Raw genomic sequence first — 19,954 nt, 5'->3', positions numbered from 1 at the left:
TTGTATATTGCATGTATTGATTTTATAGAAAAACTTGGCAAATCAGCTGGTTGTGTAGTTCAAACTTATATTTATGAATTCCCTGGGCATAAAATCGAGTGTATTATTGTCACAAAACAAGAAAACATTGTATATAGTTTGCATGAGGAAGACATAGTTTCAGCAATAAGTAATGAAGGGGAATCAATATGGACATATAAAAGTCCAGATCTGAAATTTCCTTACGGACTGCAAAAGGACTCGGAAAGCAATATATATATAGCGTGCAGAGACAGTGGAAATATCCATGTGTTATCTAGTGTTGGTGTCTTAATCAAACGGTTTGATGATATGATTAATCCGTGGTTTATACTGATTTCCTCCAGTAAAAACACGTTCTGTGTCTGCAGTCATAACGAAGATATGGCCATTTGGCAAATTTACTGAACTTCACAAAAAATAAAACTAAAATCCATTTTCAAAGTTAAAAGATTCATATATACATGTGTATTTACTTTGGAAGAAAAAAATGAATATGTTTTATGTTTGCATACATGAAATAAAAGTATTATTTTCTGTGTCCTTCTGCAACATGTACATACATGTGTAAGCGTATTTTATTTATAGTGCAACACGTAATATTTTAATAAACTACATATTTAAATGAAAAGTGAAACTTCTTGCTGTTTAGAGCTTATCATTTAAAAAAAAATGTTTAATGATTTAAAACGGATTATTGCCGGAGAAAACATTTCCACTTGAAAAACTTCACTGAAAATCATAAAGATTGCTATTTATTTATTTATAAATATAAAATATTTTCAGAAGTACATGTAAGAAGATATCCAACACTTTGCCGTATATAAGGGTCATGAATCAATTGCACAATGAACCTAATTTAAAAATTTTTGTGGCAAACAGTCACATTTATTAAAAAAAAAAGCAACCCCCCCCCCCAAAAAAAATAATAATAAAATGATTGTAATGATCTAATATGCTTTTGAAAAAATTCAAGCAAATGCCACAGACACATAATTTTTAACTTCGGAAGTAAACACAAATTAACGAATAATTATAACCACAATAAACAAAAATATCAGGATGTGAAAGTGACTTCTTGACGTGTAAATTTCATGTGATTTTTAAAAAATTTTCAGAAAATTAAAAAGTTTTCAGTAGCCTTTTGTCCAGTCTATAATATAATTAAGTCTCTGTTTATTGGTGTACTTCTCATAGTTTTTGACAAACGCCTCGGCGATCTGGAAAAAAGAAAATCCGGAGATTAACAATTTATTGTACAAAAGCTCCAAAAAATTAAATCAATTTTCCTTATAAATAAATTTTTGGAGCTTTCAGTACAGGAATTTTACAGTTTTCCTAGGCACTATTTCTCAATCGAAAAAGACTTATAAAAAAAATTATGCTGATTATCAACTCATTTATGAAAAAAAATACTTTGCTAAAAATTTGCACGTAGAAACTTTTCAAATTTCTTAGTAGAACGATATCAATTTGAGAAAAAATTGCTTCTAAAAATTATTTTTTTTTCTTGCATTGTACATGTATTCAATTCCATAGAGATTTCAATAATCATTTGCAGATCTTAATCTTTTGAAAATGGGGCCATAATAACCAGTTAAGAACATGCATGAAAAGAAAACTATCAGGTAAGAAATGCATGATTACTGACTGTAGGAGCCAAACTTACACTTTCTGCTACACTGGGACCTGATATATGGGGGGTTACTGTAACACAGGAATGGGACCATAAGGGACTTTCTGGTGGAAGTGGCTCCTTAGAGAAAACATCTAACAGAGCACCACCTATCCACTTGTTTCTGAAAGACATATAAATAGTTCAAAAATGCGATCATTACAAAATTCTTAAAGAGTGTTCGCATTTAAGTTGAAGTACTTCTTGTGAAAACAACAGAATTAATCGTTAATCTCTTCTCATATTACTTAAAATAATCAAATTTGTAATATAATTTACTAATTTTAAATAAATTGACAAATATATGAAGTGATATTTACTCAAGTGCAGAAAGTAAAGATTCTTCACTAATAATACTTCCACGTCCGACATTGATGAAAATAGGTCTCTGTAACAGTAATATTGGACATTTTCTTTGTTTCGTTTTTTCAAAATACAATTTTTACTAATCTGATTAAATTCAGATCCTGTGATCCGCTCACATAGATCGCTATATAGATCTAAGCGATGGGGAAAAAGGATCTGATTTCAATCAGATTGGAGTTTTACACAATGCTGTTCATTTCTGATCACAATATGAAATAAATCAATACAAACTCAAATAATAATTTCTCGAGAAATGCTTATGCAGAAAAAAATATTACATTTATCATCCCACTGAGAATTACAGGACAAAATTAACACTCTGATTTACAATATTTAAACACGTTTCTCACAATATATTCTATAAACCTTAGCTTTACAGCCTTTCAGCATAGTTCATGACAACATATTATAAGTACCTCAGATTTAACATATTATAAGTACCTCAGATTTACCAAATTTCGGTACATCTCCTTACAGCATATTTTACATATCCCCTTATAGCATTTTCTATATACCTTAGATTTTAGAGTCTATTTTCGACCAATCTTCTAACTGACAGAATATTCTATGTACCTTAGATTTACAGCATTTCAGCACATCTCCTGACAGCATATTCGTAGTTTCTGGCGTACCAGGGAGAACATTACATATATAATCACAACCCGCCAAAAAACTACTAAGATCCGCCAGTGTTCTATGTAAAGAAAATAACGATTCAGTGTATAAACAATATTCTGACAATTTGTTTGAAAAACGTCAGTCAGCATTTTACTTAATGATAGATTGTATTTGCTCACACGGTCATTGTATCAACAATAGATCTTGCAAAATGATAACTTTTTTTACGAGAATGTTGATTTTCTTGTTTCATCAACTTGTTTACCAATAATTTACCTCGTTTAGAAGTTATTTATACGTAGAGCATGCTCTAGCGTATCGAATCAACTGATCGATGCATTGTATAAACCCCATTTGCAGGTGATAAGAGTGCATTGTGTATATTGCTGCATAAGGGAAACTGACGATTTAAAAGTTAAAGTCATCAAGATTATCGCAAGGCTTGAAAATAATTTAAAACTAAAGAAGAGATAAGCAAATTTGTAGATAAAAAACAATGAGTAAAAATAATAATTTTTTATATTAATTATAATTAGAAAGAATTATGCGTATAGCGAAGTTTTGACAATTAATAAGTTAGGCTACCAAAGAGTGTATTATGCGTGCATAACCAACTTTACCTTTATCCTTCAATTATGCAATGTTGAATCAGCGCATACAGGGTATATTCAGCTCTGATATACTTTTTCAAAGCTTATCTATTTTTTAATGTTTACTCTGTCATACTTAGGATACGATACCGCGCGCGGTACATGTATTTTCCGCATATGCTTAGTTTGCATACACGTACAATCACTAAAATGAAGAGATATAGTATACACTTATCCACTGTTTGTGAGTGAGATAGCTCTTTTATCAAACCCGCGACAGGGAACTGTTTCCCGAGGGCTTGCCCGAGGGGAATAGTCCCTGTCAAGGGTTTGATAAAAGAGCTATCCCACTCACAAACAGTGGATAAGTGTTTTATTATACTGATGTATAAAATAATTTCAGAGGTTTGAATTTTTTGGAGTAAGATAATACTGCAAGAATAATCTGAAATCCTGATGACGTCACAATGCTACTGAAGTCATTATGACATCATCAGTTTGAAGATTTATCGCTGGAAATCAAAATTGGAGGCAAAAATTGCATGAAAACTTTCCGAGGGTGGATAGCAAAAACTATACCCCGGGGTATAGCTTTGCTATGCATGAACTATAAAGATAGCTATTTTACCTTCTGAACTTTATATAGGAAACATTTTAACAGAAGTATAATAATTGAGGTTATCAAAAACTCAAATTCTATAAAAACTTATTTTTAAAGAATCAAATACAGTCTTTTTTCCCGTTACTTTGTTTCTTCAATCATAAACATGATAAAAGTTAATTAAAAAATGCATTCTGCCCTTACTCAGCAAGAGTACAAATATTCAATGGATAACATGCAAATACTATACGATAAGAAGTCAGTAATTCAGATCTTAGAGATAACTCACGTTAGGTGATCAAATGCAGGAATATGTTTCTTTGTAGATCGACTCAGACCCCAGACTGTCATACCCACAGCTTTACAAAGCCTGGCAACTAAATACAAAACATATTTCAGTTACACTTCGTGTAAAAAAAATAAGATTTTTGAACATCGTGAAACATTATATTTTTAATCATATTTAATAGTAGCATATCTAAATATCGCTTGTATACGTATTTCCATAGATACGTTGTGGTGGTAAATCGCCATTTCAATTATTAAAAAAAAGTAAGCAAATATTGATATGAAAAGCATATTAGCTTCAGCTTTTTGTGCTTGATCCAGGGTACATCATGCACAGAATAGAGAGTAAAACTGTTGTCAAGTAAGGGTAAAAAATATACATGTATATACATTTAGAAATCGGATACTTCAACAATTTAACAAATATTTTCCAATTCATAATAATTTGAATCCTGAATTACTATACTTTGAAAGCAAAGAGTAGATCTAATCAATGTTATTACTGACAATGACGTGTAATGTATATCTCAATAGAGGATCATTACCTTTCATAAATAATTGGAAACAACTTATGATAAATAAAGAGTTTTTCGTCCTTTTTTTGTTCAGTAATTTTTTTTTCCAGAAAAAACCCATTAGATTTAATTCTATATTCTGCTTGTTTATAGTCTTCACCTCACTATAAGAATTACTTCATCACATTTTTTTGGCCAAAAATAAAGCTTTAGTTACCTAAATATTATTTTTTTTAGCAAATCCGTCAGATGACTAAATATGATGGTTAAGATATGAGTTTATCAAAATATAAATATGCATTTAATAAAGCCTATATTACATAAAAGTACCGTATGATAACGAAGGGGGACTAGAACGGAGAATAAAGTAATCGAATCATTTCTTACTTTCTGTGCTGATTGATCCTACTCCAAGAATTCCAATAGTGAGAGAAGTGAGCAAACGTCTGCCTTGTACGGGACTGAAAAATTATTTTAGAAAGAAAAAAAACACTGATATAGGAATAATTGCCAGTTCCAACGGGATAATTTGTCTATTATTTAATTAAAAATTTAAATGTGATATACCTTTTATCCCACAATTTTTCTTTTTGTTGCTGGTGTAAATTTAGAACAGAGAGTTCCTTCACAAAAATATGTCCCACTACATATTCCGCCATCAAACGACCGAAACCTTCACCCATGCGTGTTAGAATCACTCCTTCCGGTGGCTGAAAAAAAAAATCCTCAACCTCCTAGCATAAGTTGAAATCCAATTAAACATGTTCAAAACAATGGATATATTGAACTTTTGATTATTATTATAATAGTTTCTAAATATCATTCAAAATCGGAAAAAAAAATATACTAAAGAAAAAACATTTTTGCATTTAAATATACATTGTATTGCAGATTTTTTTATAATAATAGAATGCTGTTTATCTGAAATTAAAGATAATAATAAGGACCAGTTTATAATTCTTTCCCTCACTGGAAATATTCCATCTCTTCCTTTATATCGCCCCTCACCTTTGTAAATGCTTTAAAGATACTTTCAACACCTGTTAATGTATAAAAATCGTTACACATAACTTTCAAAAACAAATACGATAAAAATTACGTTGTCAAATTGTTTAAGATTTTAAAGGTTCACTTTTTTAAATACGAAAAAGAAATATATTAATTAATATGTAGAACACTAGATTTAAATTTAATTTTAAATTTACTTACCTGCCCATGTGCTTTGAGCCCATTTCAGTTCACCTTTCTCCTTTTTTATGTGAGAAATAATACTTGGCGTATCTCCAAACAGGACTTCTGTGTTTAAAGGTATTTCAAATTTTCCTATAGAGAAGAAATAATAAAACCGATCAATAAATTAACATACATGTATTAACACAGGCATTAAATTGTTTCTTTGATCCACCTTTTGATTTTAGGCTATAAGAACAGGAAGGATAACTCTTACACCCACTGGATGTTTTCCGGGTTTTTGCAAAACAAGTAAAGTACATGTAGGTAGTTTAAAAATAATTACCATCAGTGTCTGGGGTAGCATCTATAACCTCTGCCGACGGAAGCAGCTGACGTACAACGCTGGAAAGACGAGGGACGGTACTAGATACACAAATAACGTGTTTTGTCGTCATATTTAGCCGGGTTATTAGAAACACCGTCAAGAAGGGTTTTTCCGAAATAAAACAGCCTGACTCATGGGCGGATTTAAGATTTTCAATAACTATAAGATTCAATGAAGCTAAAATAGTTTGTTTAGATTTTATCATTTATTTTGAGTTGTTTTTTTTTTTATTTTTTGCATTGCAATTATTTATTTTTTTTTTTATTTATTTATTTACATATTTATTTATTTATAGTTAAATACTAGTAAAAAAATACTTAATAATTATAGGATGAATGATAAGCGTGTTTATTGAAATTTTCTATCGTCAACTACAGCCTCAAAGTTTCTTAAACTTTTATTCATATAGTGTAATTTAATCTTTACAGAATTCCCAAAATATAGTTCATAATTTCTTAAAGCGCTAACATGTGATGATTCCACCGATGGTACTCATTGTTTACGCATGCGTTTATCAATTGAACGTCAAATATGGAAAATGCAAACACTTTCTCAAAGTCACCACATGTCAAGAATAAATCAACTGAAAGAATTATATTTTCATGCTCTTTTAAAATATGTGTTTTACCGCTATAGAAGTTGCTTATATATACAACATGCATTCTTAGTTTTGTGTTTATTTATTTCTGAATTAATGATTTTTTTTTTTTGTTTTACATGTTGTTTTAAAAGGCTGCTACGACTTTTTTTCAGTGAGAAATTAATTTTCATTTTCCAATGTCACATTCAATTTCTCACTGAAAAAATACACATTCCTACAGGAGACTTTTGAAATGACACGTATAATCTTATCAAATAATTTCATATATAAGTATATACATTTGTATATGAGAGGAATAAGACCTACAAATGAGAAAACTTCTAGTAACCATTTATCGTTTTAGTGCATAATAAGATTAGGTTAAAGTTGATTATCCTGGCTGTAATCTCTATTTCAAATAAAGGAATTCTTTTCTTTGTAATATTATCATGTGTAAATTTTGAATTTACTAGGGGGAGGTAAATGCAAAAGTTATCATGTTGTAAATTTTGCATTTACCTCCCCCTAGTAAATTCAAAATTTACAACATGATAATATTATATCACCAGTCTATTATAATCGTTTTAAAAAAAATAATTTGAACTTTTGAAATATATTCTTACACTTGTTACAAGACATTGTAAAATATGGTTATAGTTTAAACTAGAAACTCTTGTTGCTACAGCAACAAAGAAGGTCTTCCGTTCTCCTCAATTTATCTACATGAAAGAGCTTTAATCTATGTTAAAAAGGCATATAATATTTTTAATGATTGTAGGAAAACAAACAGCCGGAGGTGTAACTTACCAAGATTCTTTACTTTACTTTAGACAATTATAGTCTTAATAACATGTACAAAAATCATTTTCAATTTTTTATCACTTCCTGTGATGACCAGAAGGAACGGCGTACGCATTTTACACTATATTTTTTGCCCTATCTTCATGTTGTTTTATTCATATAAGTTTAGTGTCTTGATCTGTTACAGTTTAAGAGATCTCGTAATATTATCTTCTCATTTTGAGGACAAATAATCACGTGACTGGAAGTAATTTTTTGAAAAGATATTTGAGGTTACTCTAGATATTTCAGTCTAAATAACATGTCCTAAAATCATTTCTAATGCTCTTCTTATCAAAAATAGTTATGGTATAGTATAATACTAAATTTATGCAGTTTTTCTTTCATAAGCGGAAGTTGTCCAATTTGTTTCCAGTGGGACTGACATATTTCAAAACTACAAAAAAGATGCTATAATGTATTACTAAGAAAGATTCCATAAGAAAAGTTTTTATTCATTTGTTCACTTCCTGTGACAACCGGAAGTAACGGTGGACAATCTTTTACTGATTAGTTTTGCCTACACATCAAGATTTACCACTTGTAAAAGTTTGGTGTCTTAATCTCTTACCGTTTACGAGATCTAGTTATGATAACTTCTCATTTTGAGGACAGGAAATCACGCAACCGGAAGTGAATTTTTTAAAGATAGTTGGCGTTACTTAAGACAGTTACAGTCTTAATAACATATCCAAAAATCATTACAAATACTGCATCTATAAAAAATATTTACTGGAAAGAAAAATACTCAAATTATGAAGTTTTTCTCTTATAACCGGAAGTTGTGTTCTTTGTTTTCGGTGTTACTGACTTTTTTCAAAACTACAAATAGGATGCTATTGTGTGATAAAAAAAAGTTTCCATAAGGAAAAGTTGAATTTTTGGACTTCTTAGATCACTTCCTGTGACGACCAGAAGTGACGACAGACGATCTTATCTACCATGGAATTGCTAACTCATCAGGATATACCACTTGTCAAAGTTTGGTGTCTCAATCTCTTACTGTTTAAGAGATCTAGCTATAATAATATCTCATTTTGAGGACAGATAAACACACGCAACCGGAAGTGAATTTAAAAAAAAATAGTTGATGTAACTGTAGACATTTGCAGTCTAAATAACATATCCAAAACAGTTGCAAACACTTTATCTATAAAAAATATATATTGGAAAAAAAATATTCAAATTATTTAGTTTTTCTCTTATAACCGGAAATTGTCATTTTGTTTCCGGTGGAGCTGATATATTTTGAAACTACAAATAAAGCACTATACTGTGATGCAATAAACGTTCCATAAAAGAAAAGATGAAATTTCCGATTTTTTGACCACTTCCTGTGACGACCGGAAGTGACGGCGGACAATCTTAAGCCAAATGTTTTTTCCCTTTTTGTCAAGATATAATACTCCTAAAAGTTTAGTGTCTACATCTCTTACCGTTTCAGAGATATAGCTATAAGAACTATTCATTTAGAGGACAGGAAATCACGCGACCGGAAGTGAATTTTCCAAAGATATTTGACGTTACTGTAGTCATTTGCAGTCTGAATAACACTTCTAAAAATCATTTCGAAAACTTCATCTATAAAAAATATTTATGGGAAAGAAAAATACTGAAAATATGCAGTTTTTCTCTAATAACCGGAAGTTGTCGTTTTTGTTTCCGGTGGGACTGACATATTTCAAAACTACGAGTAAGATACTATAATCTGATGCTAAAAAACTTTCAAAAAAGAAAAGTTGAAATTTTCGATATTTAAGAACACTTCCTGTGACGACCGGAAGTGACGGTGGACAATCTTAACCCAATTGGATTTGCCTACTTATCAAGATCTATCATCCCTGTAAGTTTGGTGCCTTAATCTCTTACCGTTTCTGAGATCTCACTCGGATTAAATATTTTTGAAAAAAACGGAAATCGGACATATCTGACGACCGGAAGTGAATTTTGAAAAAATGAAAAAAACGTCTCGGGGTATTTTCATTCTCTATCATCCCTGAAAATTTCAGGAAAATCCGTCCAGCCATCTCTGAGAAATCCTGCCGACAAGATTTGGGGAAAAAAATAATAATAAGAACTAGATACGATCTCGTTGCGAGCAACGAGTGGGTCTTCCGTCCAATTCTTGAAGAGATGAGATGAGATTTTGATTGAGATTTTCATTCTAAATTAATGATAAAGATTGTGAAGAAGAACTGTTTGCCTCCATAATCTGTAAAAAGACATTGAACATTAAGGACTTAAAAATTCGACTTTTGGCCCCTCGCAGCCCCTAATATTAGGGATCAGCCTTTTTTCTGCATATCATCTTAAAGCTCTCAGGATTTTCATCAATTTTTGTTCAACAACTTTTCAGAGATTCTTTTTCGTAATCGAGTTATTTGCAAAAGAAACATTTAAGGGCCAACCCTTCAACTCCCTAATGGTGACGTTTAGCGAAAAATGAAAGATTGCATATTGTTTAGAACATTCTTTTGAACATCTTTTGTTCAATAATACTTATCAAAATATTTCTCTCTTTCGAGATATAAAGCGTCAAAGACTTAGCATTCTGGCCCCTTGTGGCCCCTAATTATGAACCATACGACATAAAAATCATAATATATAGTTGTAAATGGTTGAGATACACATCTTTACTTCCGTAATGTATTACAAAATATTAACTGATAAAGAGTTATCGATTAAAGACTTTTGGTCCCTTTTGGCCCCTAATTTGAGTTCACAGCCCCTTTTTCTTGATTTCACCTTAAACCTCTTATGATTTTGAACACTTTTTGTTCAACAACTATTCAGAGATTCTTTTTCGTTTTCGAGTTATTTGCAAAAGAAATATTTAGGGGCCAACCCTTCAACTCCCTAATGGGGACGTTTAGAGAAAAATGAAAGGTTGCATATTGTTCAAAACATGATTTTGAACATCTTTTGTTCAATATTACTTATCAAAATATTTCTCTCTTTCGAGATATAAAGCGTCAAAGATCTTGCATTCTGGCCCCTGGTGGCCCCTAATTATGAACCATACGACATAAAAATCATAATATATAGTTGTAGATCGTCGAGATAAACATCTTTGCTTCAGTGATGTATTACAAAATATTAACAAATAAAGAGTTACCGATTGAAGACTTTTGGCCCCTCTTGGCCCCTAATTTGAGTGCCCAGCCCCTTTTTCTTGATTTCACCTTAAACCTCTTATGATTTTGAACACTTTTTGTTCAACAACTATTCACAGATTCTGTTTCGTTTTATAGTTATTTGCAAAAGAAATATTTAGGGGCCAACCCTTCAACTCCTTAAAGGGGACGATAAGCGAAAAATGAAAGGTTGCATATTGTTCAGAATATTATTCTAAACATCTTTTGTTCAATATTGCTTATCAAAATATTTCTCACTTTCGAGATATAAAACGTCAAAGACTTAGCATTCTGGCCCCTTATGGCCCCTAATTATGTACCATACGACATAAAAATCATAATATATAATTGTAGATTGTTGAGGTACACATTTTTGCTTCAGTAATATATTACAAAATATTAACTAATAAAGAGTTACCGATTGAAGACTTTTGGCCCCTCTTGGCCCCTAATTTGAGTGTCAAGCCCCTTTTTCTTGATTTCACCTTAAACCTCTTATGATTTTGAACACTTTTTGTTCAACAACTATTCAGAGATTCTTTTTCGTTTTCAAGTTATTTGCAAAAGAAATATTTAGGGGCCAACCCTTCAACTCCCTAATGGGGACGTTTAGAGAAAAATAAAAGGTTGTTCAGAACATGATTTTGAACATCTTTTGTTCAATATTACTTATCAAAATATTTCTCTCTTTCGAGATATAAAGCGTCAAAGATTTAGCATTCTGGCCCCTTGTGGCCCCTAATTATGAACCATACGACATAAAAATCATAATATATAGTTGTAAATGGTTGAGATAAACATCTTAACTTCAGTAATGTATTACAAAATATTAACTGATAAAGAGATACCGATTAAAGACTTTTGGCCCCTTTTGACCCCTAATTTGAATTCACAGCCCCTTTTTCTTGATTTCGTCTTAAAGATCTTATAATTTTGAACACTTTTTGTTCAACAACTATTCAGAGATTCTTTTTCGTTTTCGAGTTATTTGCAAAAGAAATATTTAGGGGCCAACCCTTCAACTCCCTAATGGGGACGTTTAGAGAAAAATGAAAGGTTGCATATTGTTCAGAACATGATTTTGAACATCTTTTGTTCAATATTACTTATCAAAATATTTCTCTCTTTCGAGATTTAAAGCGTCAAAGATTTAGCATTCTGGCCCCTTGTGGCCCCTAATTATGAACCATACGACATAAAAATCATTATATATAGTTGTAGATCGTCGAGATAAACATCTTTGCTTCAGTAATGTATTACAAAATATTAACAAATAAAGAGTTACCGATTGAAGACTTTTGGCCCCTCTTGGCCCCTAATTTGAGTGCCCAGCCCCTTTTTCTTGATTTCACCTTAAACCTCTTATGATTTTGAACACTTTTTGTTCAACAACTATTCACAGATTCTGTTTCGTTTTATAGTTATTTGCAAAAGAAATATTTAGGGGCCAACCCTTCAACTCCTTAATGGGGACGATAAGCGAAAAATGAAAGGTTGCATATTGTTCAGAATATTATTTTAAACATCTTTTGTTCAATATTGCTTATCAAAATATTTCTCACTTTCGAGATATAAAACGTCAAAGACTTAGCATTCTGGCCCCTTATGGCCCCTAATTATGTACAATACGACATAAAAATCATAATATATAGTTGTAGATCGTCGAGATAAACATCTTTGCTTCAGTAATGTATTACAAAATATTAACAAATAAAGAGTTACCGATTGAAGACTTTTGGCCCTTCTTGGCCCCTAATTTGAGTGTCCAGCCCCTTTTTTTTGATTTCACCTTAAACCTCTTATAATTTTGAACACTTTTTATTCAACAACTATTCACAGATTCTGCTTCGTTTTATAGTTATTTGCAAAAGAAATATTTAGGGGCCAACCCTTCAACTCCTTAATGGGGACGATAAGCGAAAAATGAAAGGTTGCATATTGTTCAGAATATCATTTTGAACATCTTTTGTTCAATATTGCTTATCAAAATATTTCTCACCTTCGAGATATAAAGAGTAAAAAATTTTGCATTCTGGCCCCTTGTGGCCCCTAATTATGAACCATACAACAACAAAATTATAATATGTAGTTGTAGATTGTTGAGGTAAACATTTTTGCTTCAGTAATGTATTACAAAATATTGACTGTTAAAGAGTTATCGAAAAAAGACTTTTGGCCCCTCTTGGCCCCTAATGTGATGAGTCAGCACTTTTTTCTTGATATCATATTAAAGATCTCGTCATTCTGCACGAATATCGCTCAGTATGTTTTAACAAAATATTTATACTTTAAAAGATATGATATAAAATATCTCGAAAATTCACTCATAATTCGTGTCCTAGATTTCGACCCCTACCGAGCTTCCATACTGGGCACTTCCGGAAAATATCCTGACCCAGGTGCACAATGGCAACATGTCCTCTATCTATGGTAAAAATTTCAGCGCTCTAGCTTAAACCGTTTTTGAGTTCTGCTCCAGACAAGAAAGCCCTCTAAATTTCGATTAAAGGGCGATAACTTCCGACCGGAAGTGAATTTCCAAAAAATGAGAAAAACGAATCAGGTTTAGGTGGAGACACATCTTTCCTGAAAATTTCAAGTAAATCGATCGAGTCATCTCCGAGAAATCTTCTGCACAAAAATTGTAAGAAAAAAAGGGAAGAATAATAAAAGTGAAAAAGAAACAATAGAATAATAGAAGGGTCTTCCGCTGAAGACGGAAGACCCTAATAATAAAATTGAAAAAGAAACAAAAGAATAATAGAAGGGTCTTCCGCTGAAGACGGAAGACCCTAATAATAATAATAAAGGTAAAAAAGAAACCGAAGAATAATAGAAGGGTCTTCCGCTGAAGACGGAAGACCCTAATAATAATAAGAAAAAACAGTAGAATCACTATAAGGTCTTCCGTCTGAAACGGAAGACCTTAATGACGTCAATAAGCATGAACTATAGATATAACCCCCCCCCCCCATTATCTCATTTTCTGACGGATTGATACAGATCGAGTAAATCAATTTGAAAACATACTTTTGTCTAATTATTTAAAAAAAAAATTGCAGATATCAACTGTAAGTTCTATAAATGTAGTGAGATGACAACTTACAAACTTGACAGTCGTAGATCTCTGTGATTCACTCAAACCAAACAATATTGGACGTTAATACACCCCCCCCCCACCACCACCACCACCATCACACAATTATTTCTCTTAATGACCGTAATTTGAGAGGAGAGACGAACTTTCAGACCACTGTTTAACTTTCCTCCTGCACTAATAATTTTGTTTCATGAAAGCAAGGATGGAAAGTATTATATATGTTTGCTCCTCTGGCTGAAAATAAAGCAACTGAACACGACTAAAAAGCTCCGTTTAGACCTAGGTATTTAGTTCGAAGGAACATGATGCCTACTATATTAGACTTTTTTCTTAGATGCTTTTGATGTGCTAAGATTTCCATCAAGAGGTCGGTTACCCGCCTTTTTCCCCAACAAAAAAAATTCCTCCCTCTTTTCTCTCTTTTTTTTTTAGTTTGTCAACGTCTGTTTTCAGGCTCGTTTAAAAAACCTTTATTTATTTATTTTATTTGATATTCATTCATTGTTTTTGCTTGTTTGTTTTAAGCCCCCCCCCCCCCCCCCCTCGAAAAAAATGTGAGAAACTTTACCACATGAAACGGTACCTTGGTTAGAACATATTTTATTGCACAAAATATATACAATGGGATTGGGCACAAGTTCTAAAAACTTAAATCGCCCTCTCCCTACATGAGATATTATAACAGGATGAATTAGAATGTTCAACAGTTTGTACAAAATAAATAACAAGTAAATTAAATAAACTCTCATTGTGGACATATATAGACTGCTACATTATTGTGTATACAAATAGTTTTAAAAAATGTGTACAATCAGTTAAATCTACCAGAATGCTGAATATAAGAATGTACAATAGAAAATAGATATTCATTTTCAGCAATACTGAGTGATGTATCCCCCCAAAGTAAAGTCTGAATGTCAACAATATGGACTTTATTAAATCTCAAAAACTTATCGAAAAACTCTTTCCTAGCCTCGTTGTAGTTAGGGCACGAGAAAAAAAAATGATGCGTATTTTCTACCTTACCGCAGGAACATATTGGACTAGATATTATATTACATCTATAAAGATCAGCGTTTAGCACGCAATTGTGCCGAAGCCGTGTATGCAGTATATTGTTGCGTCTTTTACCAAAATTAAAATATGGCGGAGCTTCTGTTATTTTTTGTTTAATTTTACTTTTGAAAACAGACAAAGAGCTCGAAAGTCTGGTATTTAGCGGTAAGGAATTCCACTCATTTATTACAGTTGGTACAAATGATGATTTGTAGGTTTGCAATTTACATACAGGTATACTGTAATTTTGTGAGTTTCTTGTTGTATATGCAGAAGCATTACATCGCATATCAGGTATAATCTCAGATAGGTAATCTGGTACTAAATCATTGTGAATTTTGTACATGATATTTAATCTTTGGATCTTACGTCTGTCGCTGAGTGGTTCCCAGCCTGTTTCAAAATACAAAGAGTCTCTAGAGGCAATCATAGTTAGTCCAGTAACAATCCGAGCTGCGTGTAGTTGCAATTTTTCTAATTTTTCAGAATCGATGGATAGACAACCACCCCATACAACTGAAGCGTACTCAAGTTGGGGACGGATAAATGAAGTATACATAAGTGAAAGGCTTTTTCGATTTATTTTAAACTTAAGTTTTTTCAAAAGACCTAATTTTTTGTATGCATTAGACAGCAAGATTTCAATGTGAGATGACCAACTTAAGTTGTATGAAAACGTTACCCCTAGATGCTTATGAGTTTGAACATATTCTAATGGGCTATCCTGGAAAAGGAGTTTTGGAAATTCTTTGTTTTTTCTTGTGTTAAAAAATACAACCTTAGTTTTAGAGGGATTAAATTTTAGCAACCACTTTTTAGACCACTCTTCCAGAGATAAAAGATCATTATTCAGATGACCTTCTATAGATTTGACACATTTAGATGCATACTGCAAACTGTTATCATCAGCAAAAAGTCTACAAAAGCTTGACATCTTGTCAGCTACATCGTTCACATAAATTAAAAATAACAATGGACCTAATACAGAGCCTTGTGGAACACCCGCATAAAGGGATTCAGAAGGGGATACCAGGTTTTTGTATATCACTCTTTGCGTTCTATTCTCTAAATAGCTTATTAACCAACTATACATATCTTTCTTTACACCATACATTTTTAATTTAAATAAGAGTCCTTTGTGCCATACACGGTCAAAGGCCTTAGATAATTCACAAAAAATCATACAGCAGGATTTGCCTTCATCAATATTTCTAACAATGTTATCATATGTTTCTAATAACTGATATACAGTAGAGTGACCAGGTAAGAAACCAGCCTGGTATTTATAAAAAATATTGTTAGAGTGAAAATAGTTGTACAAGTGTTTAAATACAATACGCTCCATCACTTTACTGACACAGCTTAACAATGAAACAGGTCTATAGCTAGATAAAACTGCAGGATCATCTTTTTTAAACAAAGGGATTACGGTACCTTACTCCCCCCCCCCAAAAAAAAAAAAAATCTTCATAAGAAAGAAAGCAAGAATTGGTAATTATTGACTAGCAAATAATACACATAAATCAATTCTTCCGAAAAGCGTAAATCAATGTATTCTTTTTAATTAAGGTGGTTCTATGAACATTACATGTACATGTATTTCGCATATTATGCAAGCTTTTACCGGTGTTTGATACTTGTCTGAATGCTAGTAATTCAAAACATGTGTTTTAACATTTTCTGTTTTCAAAAATCTTGGTAAAATCGATCAACATTAATCAAATTACATATGTGTACCTAAAACGACCATCAATTAAATTTTAAAAACTAGATATTTTTAGAAAGATCATTTTCCCTAAAATATTTTTAATACTGCCCTCTACAAAAATTTGAATTTTTTTTTTTTTTTTTTAATTTTTTTTTAATTTATTTTCATAACAAACACACAAATATACAAAACCTTTCACATATCCTTTCATACATGTTGGAAAAGAAGACACTAAGTATATTAACAATAATTAGTCAAGAACATTTTCAAAATTTGACACATTAAATAGACATTTCCAATTGGACCATCTTTTTTTATAAAAAATATTTTCTGACAGCTTTTCTTCTAAAATATAGTAATTATATAGAACTCTCAAAATATCTTTGAAAACAATACAAGAGTTGTTTCTGGATTGCTGAAATAAATATTTCTTCACTAACAGAATAATCAAGTTTATAGCTACATGATCTTTTTCAAAACTACCAAAAATAACAGTCTTTACATCAAATTCAATTCTTTTACCAGACTTTTGAAAAATCCAATCTGACAGTGCCAGCCAAACCACAGAAACTTGTGGACAATAAAAAAATAAATGTTTAATTGTCTCTGGTTCTTGTTCACATATTGAACAAAGTGGAGAATCTTTAATTTTAGACAAGTGTAAGTATTTATTTGTACCTAAAATTCTATGAATAATTCTATAATTGAACCATATCAGTGCTGAATCTTTAGTTAAATATTTCAAGTTTGTATAAATATGTTTCCACTTAAAATCAGATTCCAACTTTAAATCAATAGCCCATTTGTTTTCACAAATAGGTCTGTGCTGTATTTTAGACATTAAATGATCATAAATATTTCTGGATCCTTTTTTATTCTGACAAAGTATTTTTAAAAATTCAGGTTGGTATGTTTTACCATAAGTAGTTTCTGACAATTGTTTGACATTTGGCCATGAGTATAAAACTGCTTGCTTTAGTCCCACATAAGTAGTGAATGGCAACTTGACTAAATAATCATTTGTGATACTTTCATAACTAATAAAATTGCCTTCTGTATCAAATAAATCATGTACTACATGGAACCCTTTTTCATACAATGTCTTATAAAATACACATTTATTTTGAATCTTTATCTTATTATTATACCACAATGGTTCTAACAATATATCTACATCATGAAAATTAAAACTTTCTAAAAATTCAGCAAAATAAAGCAAAGTTTCTTTCCAAAAAATATTTTGTATGATTTTTGCCCTTTGTTTACAATATTCAGATCCAACCTGACAAAGTTTATTAATATTACAACCAGTAATTTCAGAAAAAATGTTTATCCAGTTTGAATTATTTGTAAATATTCTTCTAATCCATGTTAATTTTAGGGATTTAATAAATGTTTCTATATTAGTCATTCTACATCCACCTCTCTCAAAGTCTAACTGTAACGTTTTTCGGGATATTTTGTCAATTTTATTTCCCCATATGAATTTATACAGAATTTTTTCTAGTTGCTGTATCCACTGCACACTTGGTTTCGGAAGACAAATAAATAAGTGTGTAAACTTTGATAAAAGCAAACTTTTTACTACCGTTATTTTTCCTAAAGGTGAAATATTTCTTTTAGACCAATGATTTATTTCTTTCTGAATAAGTTTAAATTTATTATCAAAATTAAGCTCTTCCATCTTTTCAAGATTTGCAGTGTATGTTATGCCTAGAACAGTAAATGGTTCATTTGTCCATTTTAATCCTGTATCACTACATAAAGTATTTTCTGTTTTAATTTTAGATCCAATCCAGACTGCTTTTGTTTTTGAAATATTAGGCTTTAATCCAGAGAATTTTGAGAATTGAAAAAGAAGATCAAGTGCACTTTTTAAACTCTTTTCTGATCCATCCAAAAAAAGAAGTGTCATCTGCATATTGTAGTAGACAGACTTTTTCCTTCCCTATTTTAATGCCTTTGATATTTTTATTTTGTCGTATCATATGTCCTAAAATTTCTACACAAAGGTTAAATAAGTAAGGAGATATCGGGTCACCCTGACGACACCCCCTACCGATTTCAAAAAATTTAGAAAAAATGCCATTTTGAATAACACATAATTTAGCTTTATTATATAGTACTGAAACCCATTTAATAAGGTCAGAGCCAAAATTAAAAAATTGCAACGTATTGTACATAAATTTCCATGATATGGAGTCAAATGCTTTTTCAAAATCTATTAGTAATATCATACCAGGAATATGGTTTTCATATGTGGCATTAATTACATCATAGATCATTCGTGTATTTTCCCCAATAAATCTATCTCTAAGAAAGCCCTTTTGATTGTCATGAATTAAATAGTTGAGAACGTTTTTAATCCTATTTGCTATACATGATGAAGCAATTTTACATGTAGTATTAAGAAGTGATATTGGTCGCCAATTTGAAAGGAATTCTCTTGGTTTATCACCTTTCGGTAATATAGAAATAATTCCCTGTTTCTGAGTTATGGATAATTCTCCCTCATTAAATCCAAAATTTACTGATCTGATAAGAAAGCTTCCAAGATCCTTCCAAAAAAATTTAAAAAATTCTACTGTAAAGCCATCACTACCTGGACTTTTATCATTATTCATTTTTTTTAACGCAGATAGGGCTTCTTTATATGTTATATATCCTTCTTGGACATGTTGTCATCCAGAACCCTGATATCATCTTTATTAATTATATGTTCTAGATTCACATCTTGTAATTTATTATCAAAGCAAGAGTATAGGTTCTTATAAAATTTCTCAATTTCTGATAAAATTTCTTCCTGTGAAGTAATAATATTACCATTGCTGTGCATGAGTTGGTTCACAGTTTTATTAATAAAAATTCTTCTTTCTAAACTAAGAAAATATCTTGTCGGTTTTTCACCCTGTTCAATCCACTTAAGTTTTGTTCTAACAAAAAGCCCTTTTATATATTCTTTTCTTATTTCTTCTAAACTATTTTGGGCAGCATTTAATTTTTCTATAATTTCTGTTGAGCTATTAATATTTCTCAGTGATTTGAATTTTGAAATTTGAATTTTTTTAATTTAAATTTTTATTATACAATTTTTTTGTAGAGGACAATAATGGAAAAGAGGACTTCCTGACTAGAAAACTTTCAGTTGTCCTTAAAAACGTTATTATGTGTTTTTTTAAGCTTTGGTGAGGAGAAGAACAAGTTATAATTGATAGAACCTGTTTCTGGTCATTTTGATTGTAAATAGAATGTGTTCAAAACAAAACAGCAAACTATTATAGTTCGCTTTGACCTGAAACTGACCTCA

The 19,954-nt window shown here is 31.1% G+C and overlaps 1 protein-coding gene across 1 annotated transcript; it reads right to left on the bottom strand.

Annotated features, from left to right (window-relative positions):
• Positions 1 to 1,020: 1,020 nt before the first annotated feature.
• On the bottom strand, positions 1,021 to 6,348 carry LOC134261761 (glyoxylate/hydroxypyruvate reductase A-like). The gene is made up of 10 exons (XM_062744162.1): positions 6,188 to 6,348; positions 5,881 to 5,994; positions 5,680 to 5,711; positions 5,239 to 5,381; positions 5,059 to 5,132; positions 4,158 to 4,245; positions 2,633 to 2,753; positions 2,014 to 2,081; positions 1,688 to 1,817; positions 1,021 to 1,238 (listed from the first exon to the last, which is right to left on the bottom strand). Exons 1-10 carry the CDS (start codon positions 6,297 to 6,299, stop codon positions 1,152 to 1,154), a joined length of 969 nt encoding a protein of 322 aa, XP_062600146.1. The 5' UTR covers positions 6,300 to 6,348; the 3' UTR covers positions 1,021 to 1,151.
• Positions 6,349 to 19,954: the final 13,606 nt, after the last annotated feature.

This window comes from Saccostrea cucullata, unplaced genomic scaffold, assembly GCF_032062105.1.
Source record: "Saccostrea cucullata isolate Sc308-1 unplaced genomic scaffold, CSIRO_AGI_Scuc_v1 ctg12011, whole genome shotgun sequence".
NCBI lineage: Eukaryota > Metazoa > Mollusca > Bivalvia > Ostreida > Ostreidae > Saccostrea > Saccostrea cuccullata.
This window is presented reverse-complemented; position numbering and strand designations above follow the sequence as displayed.